Source organism: Rhinopithecus bieti, unplaced genomic scaffold, assembly GCF_001698545.2.
Source record: "Rhinopithecus bieti isolate Rb0 unplaced genomic scaffold, ASM169854v2 scaffold_20101, whole genome shotgun sequence".
Taxonomy (NCBI): Eukaryota; Metazoa; Chordata; class Mammalia; order Primates; family Cercopithecidae; genus Rhinopithecus; species Rhinopithecus bieti.
The window spans coordinates 1,724,883-1,742,040 of record NW_016810242.1 but is presented as its reverse complement, the minus strand read 5'-3'; the positions used below and the strand labels follow the sequence as shown (position 1 = coordinate 1,742,040).

Here is a 17,158-nt window from a genome sequence, read left to right as displayed (position 1 = left end):
TTCAAGTTGTGGCCAAACTTATTGCAGTGAATGACAATAATGACAATGAATGAGTTATAATATTCAAATCTGTAATTTTAAAAACTTCAATTATTGTGTATTCTTCCCATTCTTCTTCTTAGTCCACAAATTTTGTTATTGTTGTTGTTTTGTTTTGTTTAGAAAGAGTCTCGCTCTGTTGCCCAGGCTGTAGTGCAGTGGCGCAATCTCAGCTCACTGCAACCTCCACCTCCTGAGTCCAAGTGATTCTCCTGCCTCAGTCTCCCAAGCAGCTGGAATTACAGACTTGCACCACCACACCCAGCTAATTATTTCACAAAATAATCTTTAATACATGGCCATGCCTTTCTTTCTCCCCACCACACTGTCAACATATCTGATATGAAAACAAAAAGCTCTCACAAGGAATGATCATAACGTGGTAGAGATGAGAAGAAAGGAGGGAATTTGAAAGACAAACATACCCAGCTGATCCCACTATTGTGTCCTCACACTTTGGAGTAAGACCCTAAAGATTAGTTACTTGGTTATTTCTACTGTCATTTAAAAACTTGAAAATATTAAGATAAAATTACCAAGCCACCCACCGGTTCATTCTTTGTATGTGAGCTAAGAGCTGCAGTGCTTCCGAGAGGCTTTGGGTGGGCTTAATTACAGTTAACAATGTCCCTCTTCAAATAAATATAGGTTGGTCTATGCTATTTGTGCCCTTCTTGACTTGAAATTTTAGAAATACATGCCTTAAGGCTGGCTCTGGGCTGCTCCTGACCCCTCCCTCCACGTTCTTTCTCTTTTTATGTCTCTAACCCCTCCTATTTCATGCCTCCGCGCCTTTTCCCCATTAACCTGTCACTACTTTGCAAGGCCTTTGCTAACACTATCCAAAAATAATAATAATAATAATCCCAGCCACTTACATAATTTTAACTTTTCTAGTAGCCACATTAAAAGTAAAAAAGAAATGAGTGAAACTAATGTTAATATACTTGATTTAACTCAATATATTCAGAATATTATCTTTTAACATGTAATGAAGATTAAAATATTGATGAGATATTTTACATTGCTTTTTTTTTCAAACAAAGTATTCAAAACCCAATGCCTATTTTATATTTACAGCATACATTTCAAGTGCTCAAGCCCCACATGATGCCAATATGCTATCATATTGGCAAGTGCCTAGAGCTTAGTCCTGTAAGGTATCAAATTTTCTTCTCCCTTTGCCCAATCCAGAATTCCAGAAATATTTGCATTTCATGTGAGCCTCAGTAAGAGGAATAATGGGACTGGCTGACGATGATTCCATGCTGTGTTAATGCTACTCAACTTTACTTCTCTCTCCATGACAGAGTGACAATTTAAAGAGGGGCTGACCTGCATCCTAATTGGTCAGACGAGATTGGTTCACCGTAGCCCCCAGTTTGAAGCATAATTCAGCTGTCTGTCTCTTCCTTTCTAGATAGAAGAGACTTTAATTCACAACTCTTAACCACATGCCCTTGGGCCCGGATCTCTACTCAGCCCCCAAATATAGCAGTGGATGCTTCTGAATAGTAAAGAGAAAAGGCGTCATGCCCACAGTCCAGCTGCACAGTCATTTAACACAGGAAACAAGGGTGACAGCAAGGTTCAAGGAAGGATTTTCAAGGGAAAGTAATGTCCTTTGAGACCTGTTCCCTGAATAAACTCCTAGGGCTAAGCAACCAAACAGACTGGGTTCTTGGGAGTTTTACTTTTGACCTGGGAGCAATTATGGAGTGACCTAAAGTCACTTTCATGCTCAGTGGGAACTTCTTCTATATTGGAATGGGGGCCATCCAAGCCACCAGTGACCTGCAGCATGAAAAACGTCCCAAACCTTGTGAAGACCAATGACTAGCGTGATTGTGTTCCCAGTCCTCTCGCAGGCCCTGTGCTTTGCCCTGACCTTTCCTCTGGGAGAGATGCCCACTGTGGGAGCAAATGTGTGTGGCTGGCTGGTCACAGCTCTCTCCTGGTGGGCCCTTCCTTGGCATTGCCCAGGCTGGCAGGCTGCCTCTCCCCTCTCCTGCCCAGCTGCGCAAGCACAGTACCCTGTGGTACAGCTTCAGGCAACACTGCATCCCGCCCCTCCCTGCTTTTCCGTGGTCTCCTCCTTAGTGACTGCTACAGCGTATGTTTTATTAAAAGGGAGAGAGAAGAGGAGACACGAGGTTGTGTGCATGGGCATGCTCAAGAATCTTAAGATTGAAAATCTCCTCTCAGTGCTAAATGCCTAAGGGGTTTGGCATTTTGCCAGCTCTAAGAAAACCCCAGGAGGAACATTTGGGTGGAGAAATAGGAAATGGAGGAAAATCAAGGCTCTGTCTTAGGAGATTCTGATTCAAAAATATGAGAATTTTGTGTGTGTGTGTGTGTGTGTGTGTTCTCTTAAAATTTGCTTGCTTGTCCCCAATATCCTCATTCAGATTTTTTGATATGATATTGATAAGCTCTCTGAGGTTGAGCAATACTTTTCCCACAATATATAGATTAGACTTGAGGATGGGTGGAAGGCCAGGCAGTTTTCAATGTCTAATTAGATGCCCAGCATTCCAGAGCTCCCTGCCTAGGTTCTAGGGCAACTTCCTATAGACCAATATATGTTTAAAATAATTTAACCATCATGCCTGTAATCCCAGCACTTTGGGAGGCCAAGGTGGGCAGATCACGAGGTCAGGAGATCGAGACCATCCTGGCTAACACGGTGAAACCCCGTCTCTACTAAAAATACAAAAAATCAGCCGGGCGTGGTGGTGGATGCCCGTAGTCCCAGCTACTGGGGAGGCTGAGGCAGGAGAATGGCATGAACCTGAGAGGCGGAGTTTGCAGTGAGCCGAGATCGCGCCACTGCACTCCAGCCTGGGTGACAGAACGAGACTCCATCTTAATAATAATAATAATAATAATAATAATAATTTAACCAGGTGTATGGCATTTCCAGAATGCAAGAAAAGAGGTGGCCCAAGGAATCAAGCAAGCCTCAAAGTTTCCAACCTTCCCAACAGTGCTGCAGTTATTATTTCTGTCAGTTAGAACCCTTTCCCTCATTCTTTCTATCCAAACAAATCCCAACCTATCCTTCATGGCTCAACTCAAATTCTCCTTCCTTTGAATACTGATAGTTCTCACTATCTGTACATATCAATCGCAGATTAACTAGGTTGGCCTTGTGAATTCTCTGGTACTGAATTGCTGTTTAGAACCTACATTGGCCGGGCGCTGTGGCTCAAGCCTGTAATCTGAGCACTTTGGGAGGCCGAGACGGGCGGATCACGAGGTCAGGAGATCGAGACCATCCTGGCTAACCCGGTGAAACCCCGTCTCTACTAAAAAATACAAAAAACTAGCCGGGCGAGGTGGCGGGCGCCTGTAGTCCCCAGCTACTAGCGAGAATGGCGTAAACACGGGAGGCGGAGCCTGCAGTGAGCTGAGATCCGGCCACTGCACTCCAGAGAGGGAGACTCCGTCTCAAAAAAAAAAAAAAGAACCTACATTGTCATTTCCCTTTTGTCAGATGTGAGCCTAGTTTCCTAACTAGACTGCAAGATCACTGAAGGCAAGGGCAAAGGGCTATAAGACTTTTATTCTTCACAGCTGTTAAGTTAGTCCCAGAGGAGAAACCCTGTGTCATTGTAACATCTCCATCCTTATAAAGTACAGAACAACTAAACCAGATTATAATTACTAAAATCAAACTATTCCTTAGAAGAAGGCCATGGAATCTGGGGTTGTTCAAGAGCAATGAGACCCGCATCCCATTCCATAGTGTCCCTTAAGTGCTGCGTGACCCTGCATAAAGCAGTTCCTCTTTCTGAGGTTCTCTGCCCTCCCTTTTCCAAGAAGGGGGTTGAAATCATTTTAGCTTTACTTCTTAGGGTAATCAAAGACAAATGAGACAATAAGCTGTGTGAGGATTAATTAAATGAGCTTTGTAAAGTGCTCTCAGCCCTTTGGAAGAGGATGCCATCATAAAATGTATACAAGGTCTTATTATTTAAGAGAAAGAGTCGAATTGCCAAAAATACACTGCGCAGTGGGGAAAACAAAACACCAACCAGAAAACCTCAACTAAGCATCCCAGTCAGCAGAAAGTGCCCACGCAGATGTCTCAAGTCCCTCCAGATTACCTCTTGTTTGTGAGTTGGGGAGGGATTTCAGAACAGTGCCTCAAAGGAGTGTATCATTTTTCTGCGATACTCCCCAGTGGCTAGCCTGTGTCTTGGGAAAGGGGATCAGGAGAAGGTGATGACGCAGGGTTGTTCTTTGCCCTTTGGCCTTGCTCAGTAAACAACCTGTCAGGAGGCCAGAAAGGAGCACCTAGAAGATAATTTTGAGGGCCAAAAAGAGAAGATGCTCCCCATCTTTGAGACCAGCCCCATGCTGACAGAGCAGGAACCTTCCTCCTTCCCCAGCCCTTTTCTCCTCACCTCCTTTCTTGTGCCCACAATGCAGCACACATCACTCCATTCTAGGAGACAAAGCCAGCTCCATTTTTGGTGAAGAGGGGAAGTAAGAGTCAAGAATGCTTTGTCTTCTCCATGGCTGCAGCCCAGCTGTCAAACACTTTGGAGCCAGCTGACCTCCAGAAGGGGAGACTATGGTGTGACATTTGCTTCCTTTCTCTCAAACATTTCACAATACACATGCTCTGTGCCTTTTCAAATCATATCCTTCTCAAAAAAGCAAGGCATGCATCTTTTCCTAGAGTAGGCAACAGCTCTGATATTGATAAGACAGGATCATTGTGGCAGCATTTCTTGGTCATGCCCTCAGTGCTGCAAAACAACTTATTCTGGGTGAAGGAGGACTCCAGGGGGTCATGCCTTAAACAAATAACATACACACAACTGTGTGAGTCAGGAGGGAAAGCACACAAACTCCAGCATCACTTTGCTGTTGTCTGATGTCATCAGACTGCCCCCCAGGGGATTTGGTAAAATACTTTAGTTGCTTGGTTAATACTGGCATTGCATGTATTTTAGCTACCATGGTCAGAGAGAGTCACTTCAACATGCACGTGTCTGGAGAAGGACAGAGGCAGAAATACTTGACTTACACTATACCTTTTATCTCTTTCATTGGTCTATGCTGACATAACACTCTCCCTGCTGAATAAGGCCCAGATTACCCAACTATAAGCTTGGACTTTTATAATTGTTATCCTTCTAACAAAACATTTGTTTCTGCTTCTAGCACCCTGCTCCTAGGGCTGCAAAGAGCACACACACAGTTCTTTACAGAGGGGTCTGTTCAATCACGTTACAGTGCATTAGCTTGAATATTAGTTAATATTTGGCTTAGGTCTATATACCCTGGATAAATATGTACATGCAGAGGGACTGCTTGGTGAGGAGAAAAGTCCTCTGGGCTGGAAAAACAGCTCACAAGTTCATGTTCCTACTAGGCAGGAACACTCCAGGCATCCGTGGTTTGGGCAGGGTGCTGCACATGCTTGGTTCTTCTGTGGGCAGCCTGCTTCCTGCATACAGCTGTGAGCACAAGCACACATACACACACACACCACAGGCAGCATTCGACAGTGTACCCAGATGATCACAGAAACTGAGAGAGAGATCTGCTAGATGATACCAGCACATCCCACCTTTCAGCACATTAATGTTCTTCCCTAGTGTCTCCAGTGCTCTGCCAGGCTCAACTCAATCAATGGGGCTTCTGCCACCACTCTGGGGAGACTATTTGCAACCTACAGGGTTCACTGTTTGGAATTTTATTTTCCTGACTTCATGCGCATGGGAAACACGCCATAGGGCTCTATGAGCACGATAATACAGATATCGTGCATTATAACCTCCGCTCTTTGGGGTCCTTCCCAAACATAATGAACCTCTCAGCATCAGCTGGGCAGGCAAAAGTCCTCGTCATCTTCTGCAATTATGCAGCCCTATTGCATTTTCTGAAGCTAATAGGAGTTGCACTAACTTTGAGGACTTAAACCAGGCAAAAGCAATATAGGTCAGGCAGGGTGCCCAAACCCTGTGACAGCCATGCAACACCAGGAGGCAATACCAGAGCGATCTCTCGCTCAACCCCAAAGTCCATTGCTCAGCTCCACAAGACAGCAACTAAGAGAGGTGTCATCATTCCCTCTGCCCGCAACTGCCAGGCACTAGGGCAAGAGGATTGTATGAGAGCAAAACGGCCCCTTTACCAATGGACACACCAAAAAGGACAATGAAAAAGGGGAGAAAAATCACCGAAACCCTGCACTGTTACCTTGAATCCTTGCAAGAGCCCTCCTTGCTGTATCAGCTGCTCCCCAAACCTTCAACGACTGGGAGGAGACTCCTAAAAGATTCCAGGTTTCTGTGCAACATCTCCAGTGGCAGCTTTCCAAAGTTTTTACTTCATGATTTCTTGTGGCTCTTTCTCATTTGGGGAAACGCGAATGCCTCCCCCTCAGTGTGTGAGAGGGAGCGGATGTCTCTTTTCAAATTCTCTTGCTCCCCGCTTTACTGTCGGTGCCGCCGCCGCTGCCACCGCCGCCAACGTTAGACCACTTGCCTGCTGCCTTCCCGCTGAGCAGCCAGGATCCCGGTCTCCCAGAGCATCTTTGAAGTGGGGCTTGGGCACTGGACCGGGGCGCACGCGGGGTGGGAGAGGTAAGGAAAGTGCAAGACCCAACTGGGGGAGTCCCCCTGTCCCTCCGCCGAGGAGAAACCCAAGATTTTGCCTTCTTTCCAACTCTAAAGAGACTCACCCACCAGCTCTCTCACCCGAAATCACAGACTTGCACATGGGCAGAGACAGGTCTTCCGGCTTCACCGCTCCCTTGGCTGCCTGCAGACCTGCCCCTGACCTCGGACTCGGAGCGCACGGCAGGTGCACATCCCTGGGCAAGTCCTAACGAGATCCTCCGAGCTCAGCGTAGGCGCTGCCAGCGCAGCGGCGAGCAGCTTGCGAGGCAGGCGGATTCCATCTCAGAGCTGCAGCCCGGCGCGTCCCCGCTCCGACTCCACGCTCTGTACCTAAGCAGTGTCACCTGCAGACTCAGACACCAGATGAGTGTCTTAAGATAACACTGCTGCCCTGCCTGCCTCTCTCTTTCTTTCTTATGCACGTAGGTTGGCAGCCAATGGGACACAGCGCCACACTCCCCCCAGTTGCCCATTGGCTGGGCGGCTTGGCAGGGGGCGGGCTCTGAGCCTCACCGCTGTCTCCTTTGGTGAGCTGGCAGGCTGGGGTACCAGCTCTGTTAACCCTCCCAGCGTTGCAGTGGGGACTTTTTGGTGTGGATAAGGAAGCCTTGGGTACATTCACAGGTAGGGTGTTCGACATTCTAAGAAGGCTGGGGAACAAGAAGTAGCTGGGGAGCTAATTACATTTTCTTCTAATCTTCCTGAGTTACAATAATCATTTGTCCCAGCCCATTTTGTTTGCTTGCTTAACTAGAACTCCCAGAGATTGGGACCCATCTGAGCCATTTCCCATCTAATTTGAGGTTTTATTTGGTTGTTTTGTGCATTTTTTAGCTTCTTGGATTACTTAATTAGAAATGAGCCCCCAAGTGAGAAATAGTACACACAGACACACACACACACACACACACACACACACACACACACACACACACACACATATACACACACACCCCAGAGATCCAAGGGGAGAAAGAGGTAAAAGAGAACAAGAACCCAGTAAGATGGCTAGAGAGTGAAAGAGATTTAGAGGCCAGGACAGCTAAATCAGGAAACATTCTGTCCCCACACCAGGACTGTAAGGACAAAGGCAAAGAGGAGAACTTCAGGTTTCTGGGGAGAGATTAAGTTTTAAAAATGTCCTTCCAAAAAAGGGAATTGTTTTGCCTGTGATGTTTTCCCTCTGTGTCTTCTTTCACTTCTGTGTGTGTCAGGAAGAGGGACTGTGCATCTCCTTTTAGTTTTTAAAGGAAGACTAGAGAAATAAGAACAGGACCAGCCTTGTTTCTGTGAAGCAGGTGCTGTTACTGGGCCTATGAATTGAGAGAGGGGGAGGGAGGAAAAAAGGGAGGGAGGTGGAGGGAAAAGGGAAGAAATGAGAAGGGAAGAAAATATTAACTTCACATTGAAGTGTGAAGTATATATTTTTGATGTCCTCATAAGGGTACAGAACTGAAATATGTCCCACTAACTAGTGTACTAAACTAGATTTTGGCAAGAGCATGGGAAAGAGAGTAATAGTTGAAGAAAAATCCAATTCAAGGGAAGAGCTGGGGACTGGAGCTGTGGAAGGAACTTGGGAGATCCATGCTATGTCGTGTGGTGGGGGAAGTATGAAGAAGATAAATATATAGTCAGAAAGGGAGAGGAGTCTTTCAATTTAGTTTCCTTAAATGGAAAGCAACATCAGAGATTATTTTGTAAAGAACTAGAAAAAAAAGTATGCAGAGATTTAATGAATGTTTAAGAAGTACACATGGAGATTAGCTAAATTGCATCAAGTAGCTGTAAGTTCTGAATGAATAAAGAAAATTTAGAAATTTTCTTTATTCATCCCCTCAGACTCACACATCTATCACTTTCACCTATGTTTTCTTCTCTGTATCTTATACAACTTTGAACTTCCTTCTGCATACTGCAAGTATCTGTTTGCCTAAGCTACAAAACGTGCCAGAGAATGGTGGTCCCACAGGGTCCTAAGCTCTCTGTATAGTATAAAGTATCCAAGTGAGCCACTGAAAGCCTAAATATATTGCTGCCCAACTGCTGAGTTATTTACTTTTGTGATGTCTAGAGACAGAGACCCACTGAATTTGTCCCAAGTGATAACACCCTGAAATGTTAAAATAGCACAAGGGAGTGGGTAAATGGAGAGAGGGGTTGAACAAAGGATTGCTAATTTCAATGGAAAGAAAGTTAAAATTTCCAAAATCTGTAAAAGAGAGAGGGAAGAGGTGAAGGCAGATAAGAAGTCAACTTGAAAAGGAAAACTTGCTTGTGCTTTCTTCTCCTGTAAAGTCTGAAGCCATGTAAAAAATTTTAAAGAGGCAGAATATGCATTAAGAATGGCCACAGGTGTATAGTTTGATGAATCTTTACCTATATATGCATCAATGTAACCATTACTCACTTTATTTCCAGCACCCCAGGAAGCATGTTCCTGAACTTTCTTAGTCAAAACCCTCCAGTCCCCAGAGATAACTATATTCTGACTTCCATAACCAAAGATTAATGTTACTTGCTCTTGAATTTTGTAAATATAGGATCTTGGAGTATACACTCTTGTGTCTTGATTCTTTCATTCATCATTATGTCTCTGAGATTTATTCATGTAGTTGCATGTTTTATTGCTGTGCCCCATTCTAGTACATGACTACATGGCATTTATTCATTCTGCTCCTGATGGATATTTGGGATGTTTCTGGTTTTTTTTTTTTTTTGCTATTTTAAGTAAACTCGTTATAAATGTTTTTGTGCTTGTCTTTTGGTGGATGTATGTAATCATTTCCTCTGGGAAAACACCAAAGAATATAAATTACTTAATTTGCTTTGACTACTATGCTGGAGAAAATCTCCTGAAGATGACTCTGAAGCCTATTATCTTGCCAAAATAACTGAATAAGGTCATAGTGGCAAAGACTATCACTACCGAGTACCAACTAAATGCCTAAAATGTGTCACATTCTTTACATACATAATCTCATTTCCTCCTCACAACCACCCCCAAAACTATGTATTATTCCTGTTTTGCAGATAAGAATGTTAAATTTAAGACCCTGTATTAGGAAATAGCTGTTGCTTTCCTGAGTGTATGTATATGTGTAGATATGTAGATGTTGGGGGAGATGTAAATAAATGCCCAGGGAATGGAGCTAGAGGAAGGGAAGTGATGGAAATTCTCACTGCATAGGTGCAGCAGGAGATTGGCTTGGAGAGATGGGACAATCTGAAGAATAAAGAGTGTTGCATTTCAGGTGGACAGAATGTTATGGGAGGAGTGAAAATAGGAAATAGACTTTAATTTGATTGAGACATTGTGTGTGTGTGTGCACGCGCACGTGCGTGCGTGTGGTGGGAGGATAGAGATATTGTGCAGTGAGCAATCTATCCTGGTAGTTGTGTACAGAATATGTTGCTAGGAGGGAAAGGAATCAAAATCTATTTTAATAGTCGAGGAAAGAGGCCACTGGCACTTAAATACAGGAAGGTGTACCTCAGGAGAAAAGTGAAGATTGGAGATAATGGAGCTTGCTTTTTATAGTGTTTTAAAGAACAGAAATTTTCTGAGAATGAATAAATGCCATGTAGTTGTGTAATGCACTAGTACACGGCAGTAAAACATTGAACTACATGGATAAATCTCACAGACATAATGATGAGTGAAAATACTAAGACACAAAAGAGCATATACTCTAAGATTCTATATTTATAAAATTCAAGAGCAAGTAACATTACTCTTTGGTGATGGAAGTCAGAAACATTTTCTGTGACCTGCAGCGCTGAGCAGAGATGATTGGCCCCATTTGTTGATGGGGAACTAAAGACAAGAATGGTCCAAGTTTATCTCCAAATAGGAATATTATGAAGTTAAGTCTTGAATCCAATTCTATGATTTCACTATATCATTATGCCTCTACACAAAGGTGATGATCGAGATGCATAACATTTTCCCCCATCTCATTTAAATGTGAAACATCATGCACAAGAGATGGCCTGGTTTCTATGTACTTCAACCTTTATCCACATCTCTAAGTATTTAATTCCCTAAGAAAAGGCCATGTGACATTATTTCCATTTTTACAGGAATCAAGTACCCTGGAATAATATATTCCCTTTAAAAAAATTCTACAGTTTCTTTTGTTTGGTTCTTATTTACAGAGGGAGAGAGAGAGATCTAGAAAGACTTGAGATACCAACTACCAACTATTCCCAACTCAATGTACATTTTAAGAAGACTAGATATTGACTTATTAGAAAATCAACCCTAAGTGATTCACTTGGGCTTTCTAACATGACTCAAGACTCTTCAGAGAATTAGAAAGGAAGATTTCAAAGTGACGATAGATTATATGCTACTCAAAAGCAGTAGGAGTATTCTTCTGGCTGTACTAAGCCTAATGCTTATGATACGATAGGTACACAAACATTTGTTGAATTAATTACTGTGGTCCATAAAGCCTAGTGATTTATCCATGGGTGCACCCTAGTGTACCATAACTATATAGTGGGAAGATCAGTGGGCAAAGAAATCTTGTTTGTGGTCTTAGCTCCACAGAAGATAGATCACTATTTCATGGGTCTCAATTTCCTTATCTGTTAAATGAGAGATTGGACGAACACATGATCAGGTACTTGCAGGCCATTTCTCACATTCTAGTATCAAGGGTGTTTTCCTGGCATCCACTATAATTATCCAATGGCAAATAACCTTGCATAAATAAGTTTAATAATAGTTTTTTTTTTTTTATGCTAGGGAGAACAGAATGAAAGAGATATCATGGGATTTTCGTCTGACTCAGTATCTCTTAGGAGAGCAATGATGATGAGGATGAGTTTTCAAAAGGTCGTTAGCTGGGACATATTTTTTACAGTAGTTTACGGTAGTTTGCAATGCTGCATGGTAAGATGCCTTGGGGTTAATTCCCAAGTAAGTTAGGTATAAAAACTTAACTAATAAATTATCTTTGTTCTTCTTTCCTTTGCATATGTGGTAAATGATCTTTCACTACTTTAACATTACCTTAAATATGGCTTATTTTCTTTATTCAATTAGTTAAACCTTGTAAAATATATGGCAAAAGCGTTTTTGTCCTTTAAAGAACATATTTTCACATATGCCAACAAATTGACACCAGGTAGAATGAAAATGTCATTGTTTCTTAAGCAGGGGTCCTCTTTTAGAACAGTAGTGAATTATATTTCTAGAGTGAGAACTACAAATAACACAGTCTTCATAGCACCTCGTATTGAAGTTAGCGTTGACCCAATAACATTGGAGGGACACGCTTTGGAAATAAGTTATTGGTTATCATGTGAGAGAAAGTTCAGTTAAATATCAGATTTCAGAATACACAATGTCACTTTTCTACCACTGTTTATTGCATATTGTCATCATTTTTAAAAGGCAACATTGTTGAGTACTACTGGGAACAGATCTTATAGGGGTTTTGGTGGTGGTGGTGTTATTCTTCAGAATACTTACGCAGGGTGCTGAATATCTGCCCTGTTGTACCCTTGACTGGACTGGGATTGACTTAGCTCATATCCAAGGATATTCTTTTATTACTTTTCCATCTGTTAAGAATGCTTAGGAACTTTGGTTTTTCTCACAATTTCCTTCCAGCCTTGTCCTATTTACTAGATTCTCTAACATTAAAAGTTCAAGATTTATTTGAGCTAACTCTACTTTTTTCCTGTCAACTATAGTATTCCCCAAATCATCTTTTTATTGGTTACTACAGATAACATTTGTGATAGAAATGAAAGGAAGCAGAGAGAAGTTGCAAGTAAAAGTTTTAATCTCCTGCTTAACTGTGCACCTTGCTCTGTTGTGCGTATCTATCCATCCATCTAAACCAGTATAACAAATATTTGCTTTGAATATTTTGCAAAGGTAGTGCTAAGTAAAAATATGCACATGTGCATTTCCAGCTCCCGTTCATCTTATGTACAAATCAACTAGTGGGGCGGGGAGAGGGCGGAAAGCAAGCCTCGGACAAGCTATAATACATCCACAAAACCATTGGGGGAATTTTCATCTACCCCCACCGCCCCGCTGTGCAGAAGCACCCGTTAAGGTGTGTGCTTGTGTGTGCCTTTCTCAAGCCTTCTGGATGATGATGCGAGAGGGAAGATTTTACATTGCAAAGACCAATGTATTAAAAATGCCGTGCAGGTAGTTCATAGTCAAGAGCCTTGCTCCTGTTGGAGGATGCCACGGAGGAGAGAGGCAGGAGCACCGGCAGCCAGCTGGGGGCTGACCTGATTCCCTAGAATCCTCAGCTCCCTTCCTCTTTCCTCTCGACGTCCTTCCTTCCCTTTTTCTCCTCTCTCCCCTCCCCCGCTTTCTCTTCTCCAGATAAGCAGCTCCGGGAAACAAAGAATCTGGGGCTCTCCAGACATCAGAGCTTAAACCCATCACTCTGCAAGCGGCATCTCATTCCGGGGTCCAGGGCTCTCCCGGCTCTCCATCCCCTCCCTAACCTCCCCCCGCCTCCCGCGCTCGCTCCCTCGCTCCCTCCCCTCTCGCTTCCTCCCCCACCATCGCAGCGCTAGGAGGAAGGCGGCCGGGGCTCAAGATGGCTTTAGCCGGGCTCTGCGCCCTGCTCGCCTGCTGCTGGGGGCCGGCAGCTGTGCTGGCCACGGCCGCCGGCGACGTGGATCCATCCAAGGAGCTGGAGTGCAAGCTCAAAAGCATCACGGTGTCGGCGCTGCCCTTCCTGCGCGAGAACGACCTGAGCATCATGCACAGCCCCTCGGCCTCGGAGCCCAAGCTCCTCTTCTCGGTGCGCAACGACTTCCCGGGAGAAATGGTCGTAGTGGACGACCTGGAGAACACGGAGCTGCCCTACTTCGTGCTGGGTGAGTCCCGGGGGAGGTCGAGGCGGCCGGAGGCGCTGGACCGGCACCCCCACCCCCCACTCCAGCTCCCTCTACACACCCACTTGCCGACGACCTCCCCTCCCCCACTCCTACCTCCTGGATCCGCCCCACTCCCACTCCCGGACCATTCTCCACACCCACTTGCATACTAGCGCCTCTGCACCTGACTTCTCCCCAAATCCGACCTGGATGCTGAGCCTCCTCTCAGCTGCCCTGCCCCAAAGAAACAGGTTGCAGGAGTCTCTCTGAAACCTCTCCCAGCCTTGACCTCCCAGCTTTGATTCAGAAGCACATCCACACAGCACTTTTTGTTTGCTACCAGCTCAACTCCCATAATCCCTTTTCCCCACTCCCTAGCCACATGCTCAGCTCTTTGCTTCATACACCCTGGGCACCCACACCACTCACAGCACTTCCTGGGGGCTTTAGAAACAGGTATCCTGTCATCACCTTGCCAGCTATGTGCAGGCCAAATTCTAGTCTTCATTCATGGAGAGCCCTTTATCTATCACCAGGCTACTGACACCCTCCCTGCCAAACACTCAAGTTTCTTATCCCCCAACTGTTCATTCTGGGAAGTCCTCCAGAATTAGATGCTTAGATGTCACAACCCCCTAATTCAACTACATCCATACATCCATGTCACATCACAGTTGGTTAAAGATATGATACAACTGTAGTCTGTTAATATTGGTCTCTTCTTTGTTCCCAGGGCCACCTTAGATAGACATAGGAATTCCTGCACACAGAATGACCTTTCTAGGCAAGGGACGATTCCTTCCTTTGTTTGTTTACATCTCTCTCTTTTTGGTACCCCCACTGTAATTTTCTTAGGTCACCTTCAGGTACTGGAACTCCTGTCACTTCAGGTACCGGAACCCATACATTACTTCAAATCATCCCTGTTTTCCACTACTAAGCTGCAAAGATATTGTGGTCCTGCTCTAGTATCTTGCAAAGCACCACAAGTTCATGTCACTTAGCCAAATTCTCCTCACTTCCCCAGGTACAGATGGAGCTCTCACCCTGCTGTGCATGCCTACCATGCAATCCATTTCTTTAGTGATGTTGCCAATTATTCTTATTTTGCCCAGGAGAGATTCAAAGAAAACCACACTTCAGTCTCTAGATCCAAGAAGAGAAAAAAAGAAAATGTCCAGGAGGCTGTTCCATCTACTTAATACCCCACCAACTAGAGTTCCATTTGCAGGAACATGGTTTCCTGATGGCCACATGTAGGCTGGAGCCACGTGTGGATTTCTAACACATCCCTCTTGCTCTTCCTTCACAGGAGATGTCTTCACAGTGAAAACATTAGGAAGTGAGTGAATAAACCCCTACTCCCCAACCCCTATGGAAAAGCAATTTCAAAAATTGCCTGGCCCTTTGAAAAGTTGTTTTACAGTTCCTGGAGTGCAGCTCAGTTGAACCCATTAAACCCAACCTACACTCTTGACAGGATTATTTATTTTTGCATTCAAAAATACCAGTAACATAATAAAAACTGGGGATTAGCTGGAAATGGGACAATTGTGGATATGCTGCTCATCAAAATGTACAATTACTGGGTTATTTAGAGGATGGAAAGTTCACGGTGAAGTCATGCTGATGTGCAAAGTACAGTCTGTTCATCATAGTATATAAAAGTGAGTAGAGGGAATTATGTGCTTCTAAGGAGGCTGTTTTGCACTCTGCTTGTAGTGTTTACTGTGCATGAAGAGGTACATGCATGGTGCTTAAAAAAAGGGAGGGCTAGCAGGTATTCAACATTTCATTTCTTTTTTACAGAATCCCAAATCCAGGGCCTAATGCTGTGATGTGCCTACTAGGAACCAATGTGCACAGTGAAAGCCCAGATGTTGTAAGATTGGGTTTTCTGCACCCCTGTGCAAAGCTGCCCACTGCAGTGTCCTGTTGGGGTTGCTATGGCAACCTGCTGCAACTTGGCATTTACACACGGGCACACAGACACACTCTCTCACTTCAGGGCCAGATGCACTATTTAAATACCTCGATTGTCTCCCACCCTCCCAGTCAGTGGGGTATGCTCAGAACCAGAGATGGGCTGATACCTATTCTTTCTGGTTCATTATGCTCAAAGGAAGAAGGAATGAATTTCAGTTTGGGTGGGTGGTTAAACAGATCTGGGCAGAAAGGAAGAGGAGTCCAAATTTATGGAGGATAGACTCAAAGGTAGTTTTGAATTTAACTTTTGTGGTCTTGATCATGCAGCTCTTGGCCAATGGTGAGGGCTGTAGTGAAGCTGGTTTTGGGATTTCCCTACTCCTGTCTTTGGAACCTTGTTTTCTTAATCCATCTCCTGGAAAAATCTGAATCAGTCAATTCTGGAAATTTATTGAGCTGTACTTGCTCAGCACTCAGAGGCATTACTAGGAAACAGAAGTTAGAAAAAAGTCTCTTGCTCTCAAGTAGTCTCTAGTCGCTGGAAACACAAAGATACCTGTAAGAGCTGTACCTACCTAATTGTGTGGTATGGCTGTTAAGGGGTATAGGGATGCTGTGGAAGGATCCGCTTGCATGACAAGAGCAGATTCCATGGTAATCATGGACCGGAAGCTTTGACTAAAATCAGACCTGTCACTTCTTTGAGTGAAAGAAAAAGACAAACAATAAGAAAAACAAGCTTTGGCTTCCTTTTGCCTCTAGGATCAAGTCCTGTAACTTCACTGAGGCTAATTAGGATCTTCTCATTCTGCTTGCAGCCAGCTTCTCCAGACCTTTATTCCTCCAAGCCTGCCATGGCCTTCTGGACTCTTTCAAGACTTTGCACATATAGCTCCTCTGCCTAGAAGGCCCTTTGCCTTTTCTCTATTAGGTGGTATCCATTCTTCCTTCTAAACCATGCACATGTCATCTCTCTATGAAGCCTGTATCCCACTTCTGTGCTCTTTGCATGGGTTAAAACAGAAAAACACCCACAAATATGCAAAATTAAAGGTAGATTAGGTTTGGCTTAGACTACGAAAGGTGAAGACATTTAAGGTCATGGAGAAAAGATGAGCAAAGGCATTTGGTGGTGGGAGTGAATATGGAAATGGCGTGCATATGGCATAGTGTGGGGATCAGCCTGCCCGGACAGAGCCTTGTGGCATGACAGTACTGGGGACTGGGCCTGGCTCTGTAGAGTGGCACATGGTTTTCCACTTCAAAGCTAGGCAGGGAGGGCTGACTTGACATAGAAAGCATTAAAGTCTGGCTGCCAGAGGCTATCTCAGCCATCAGCCTTGGCAGTTTTGCTTGTGGTGTAATTCTGAGTAGAGAAGGGGAGTCAATATCTCCTTTTCTTTCAGATAGGGTTTGCAAACTGTGATTCAAGAGCCCAATATGACTTTTAGGTATGGTTTGTTTGACTACACATGGTTTTTAAAATGCTTTGAATATGAATGTTTTTAGTTAGGTCTAGATTGCTATACTTCTCACAGATACTGATGGTTCTGTGCCTAATATTCTTCTTCATAGTACTTATCTGGTTAACTCTAAGCCATGTAATCTAAACCTAAACCCCTGCTTTCAGATGTGTGGTGAAAGCCTCAAAAGTGTTGCAAAATAACTGTCATTTCCAATTTAAAATATTTAGG

General features: G+C 44.1%; 2 protein-coding genes across 4 annotated transcripts in view; one reads left to right on the top strand and one right to left on the bottom strand.

The window, feature by feature from the left end:
* The window catches only part of BRINP2 (BMP/retinoic acid inducible neural specific 2), a 110,537-nt gene extending 103,596 nt beyond the window's left edge, over window positions 1-6,941 (bottom strand). Inside the window, exon 1 of the mRNA XM_017891703.1 lies at window positions 6,256-6,941. The gene's annotated coding sequence lies outside the window, so the exon portion shown is untranslated. The remainder of the gene's footprint in view (window positions 1-6,255) is intronic.
* A 6,016-nt stretch (window positions 6,942-12,957) lies between these two features.
* Window positions 12,958-17,158, top strand: part of ASTN1 (astrotactin 1) — a 312,931-nt gene continuing 308,730 nt past the window's right edge. For 2 of the 3 annotated variants that reach the window (XM_017891700.1, XM_017891702.1), the window contains exon 1: window positions 12,964-13,538. In XM_017891700.1, the coding sequence (XP_017747189.1) occupies window positions 13,256-13,538 (283 nt within the window). In that variant the 5' untranslated portion in view covers window positions 12,964-13,255. Of the gene's footprint in view, window positions 13,539-17,158 lie in introns of all 3 variants that reach the window. The other variant, XM_017891701.1, reaches the window with a different exon arrangement.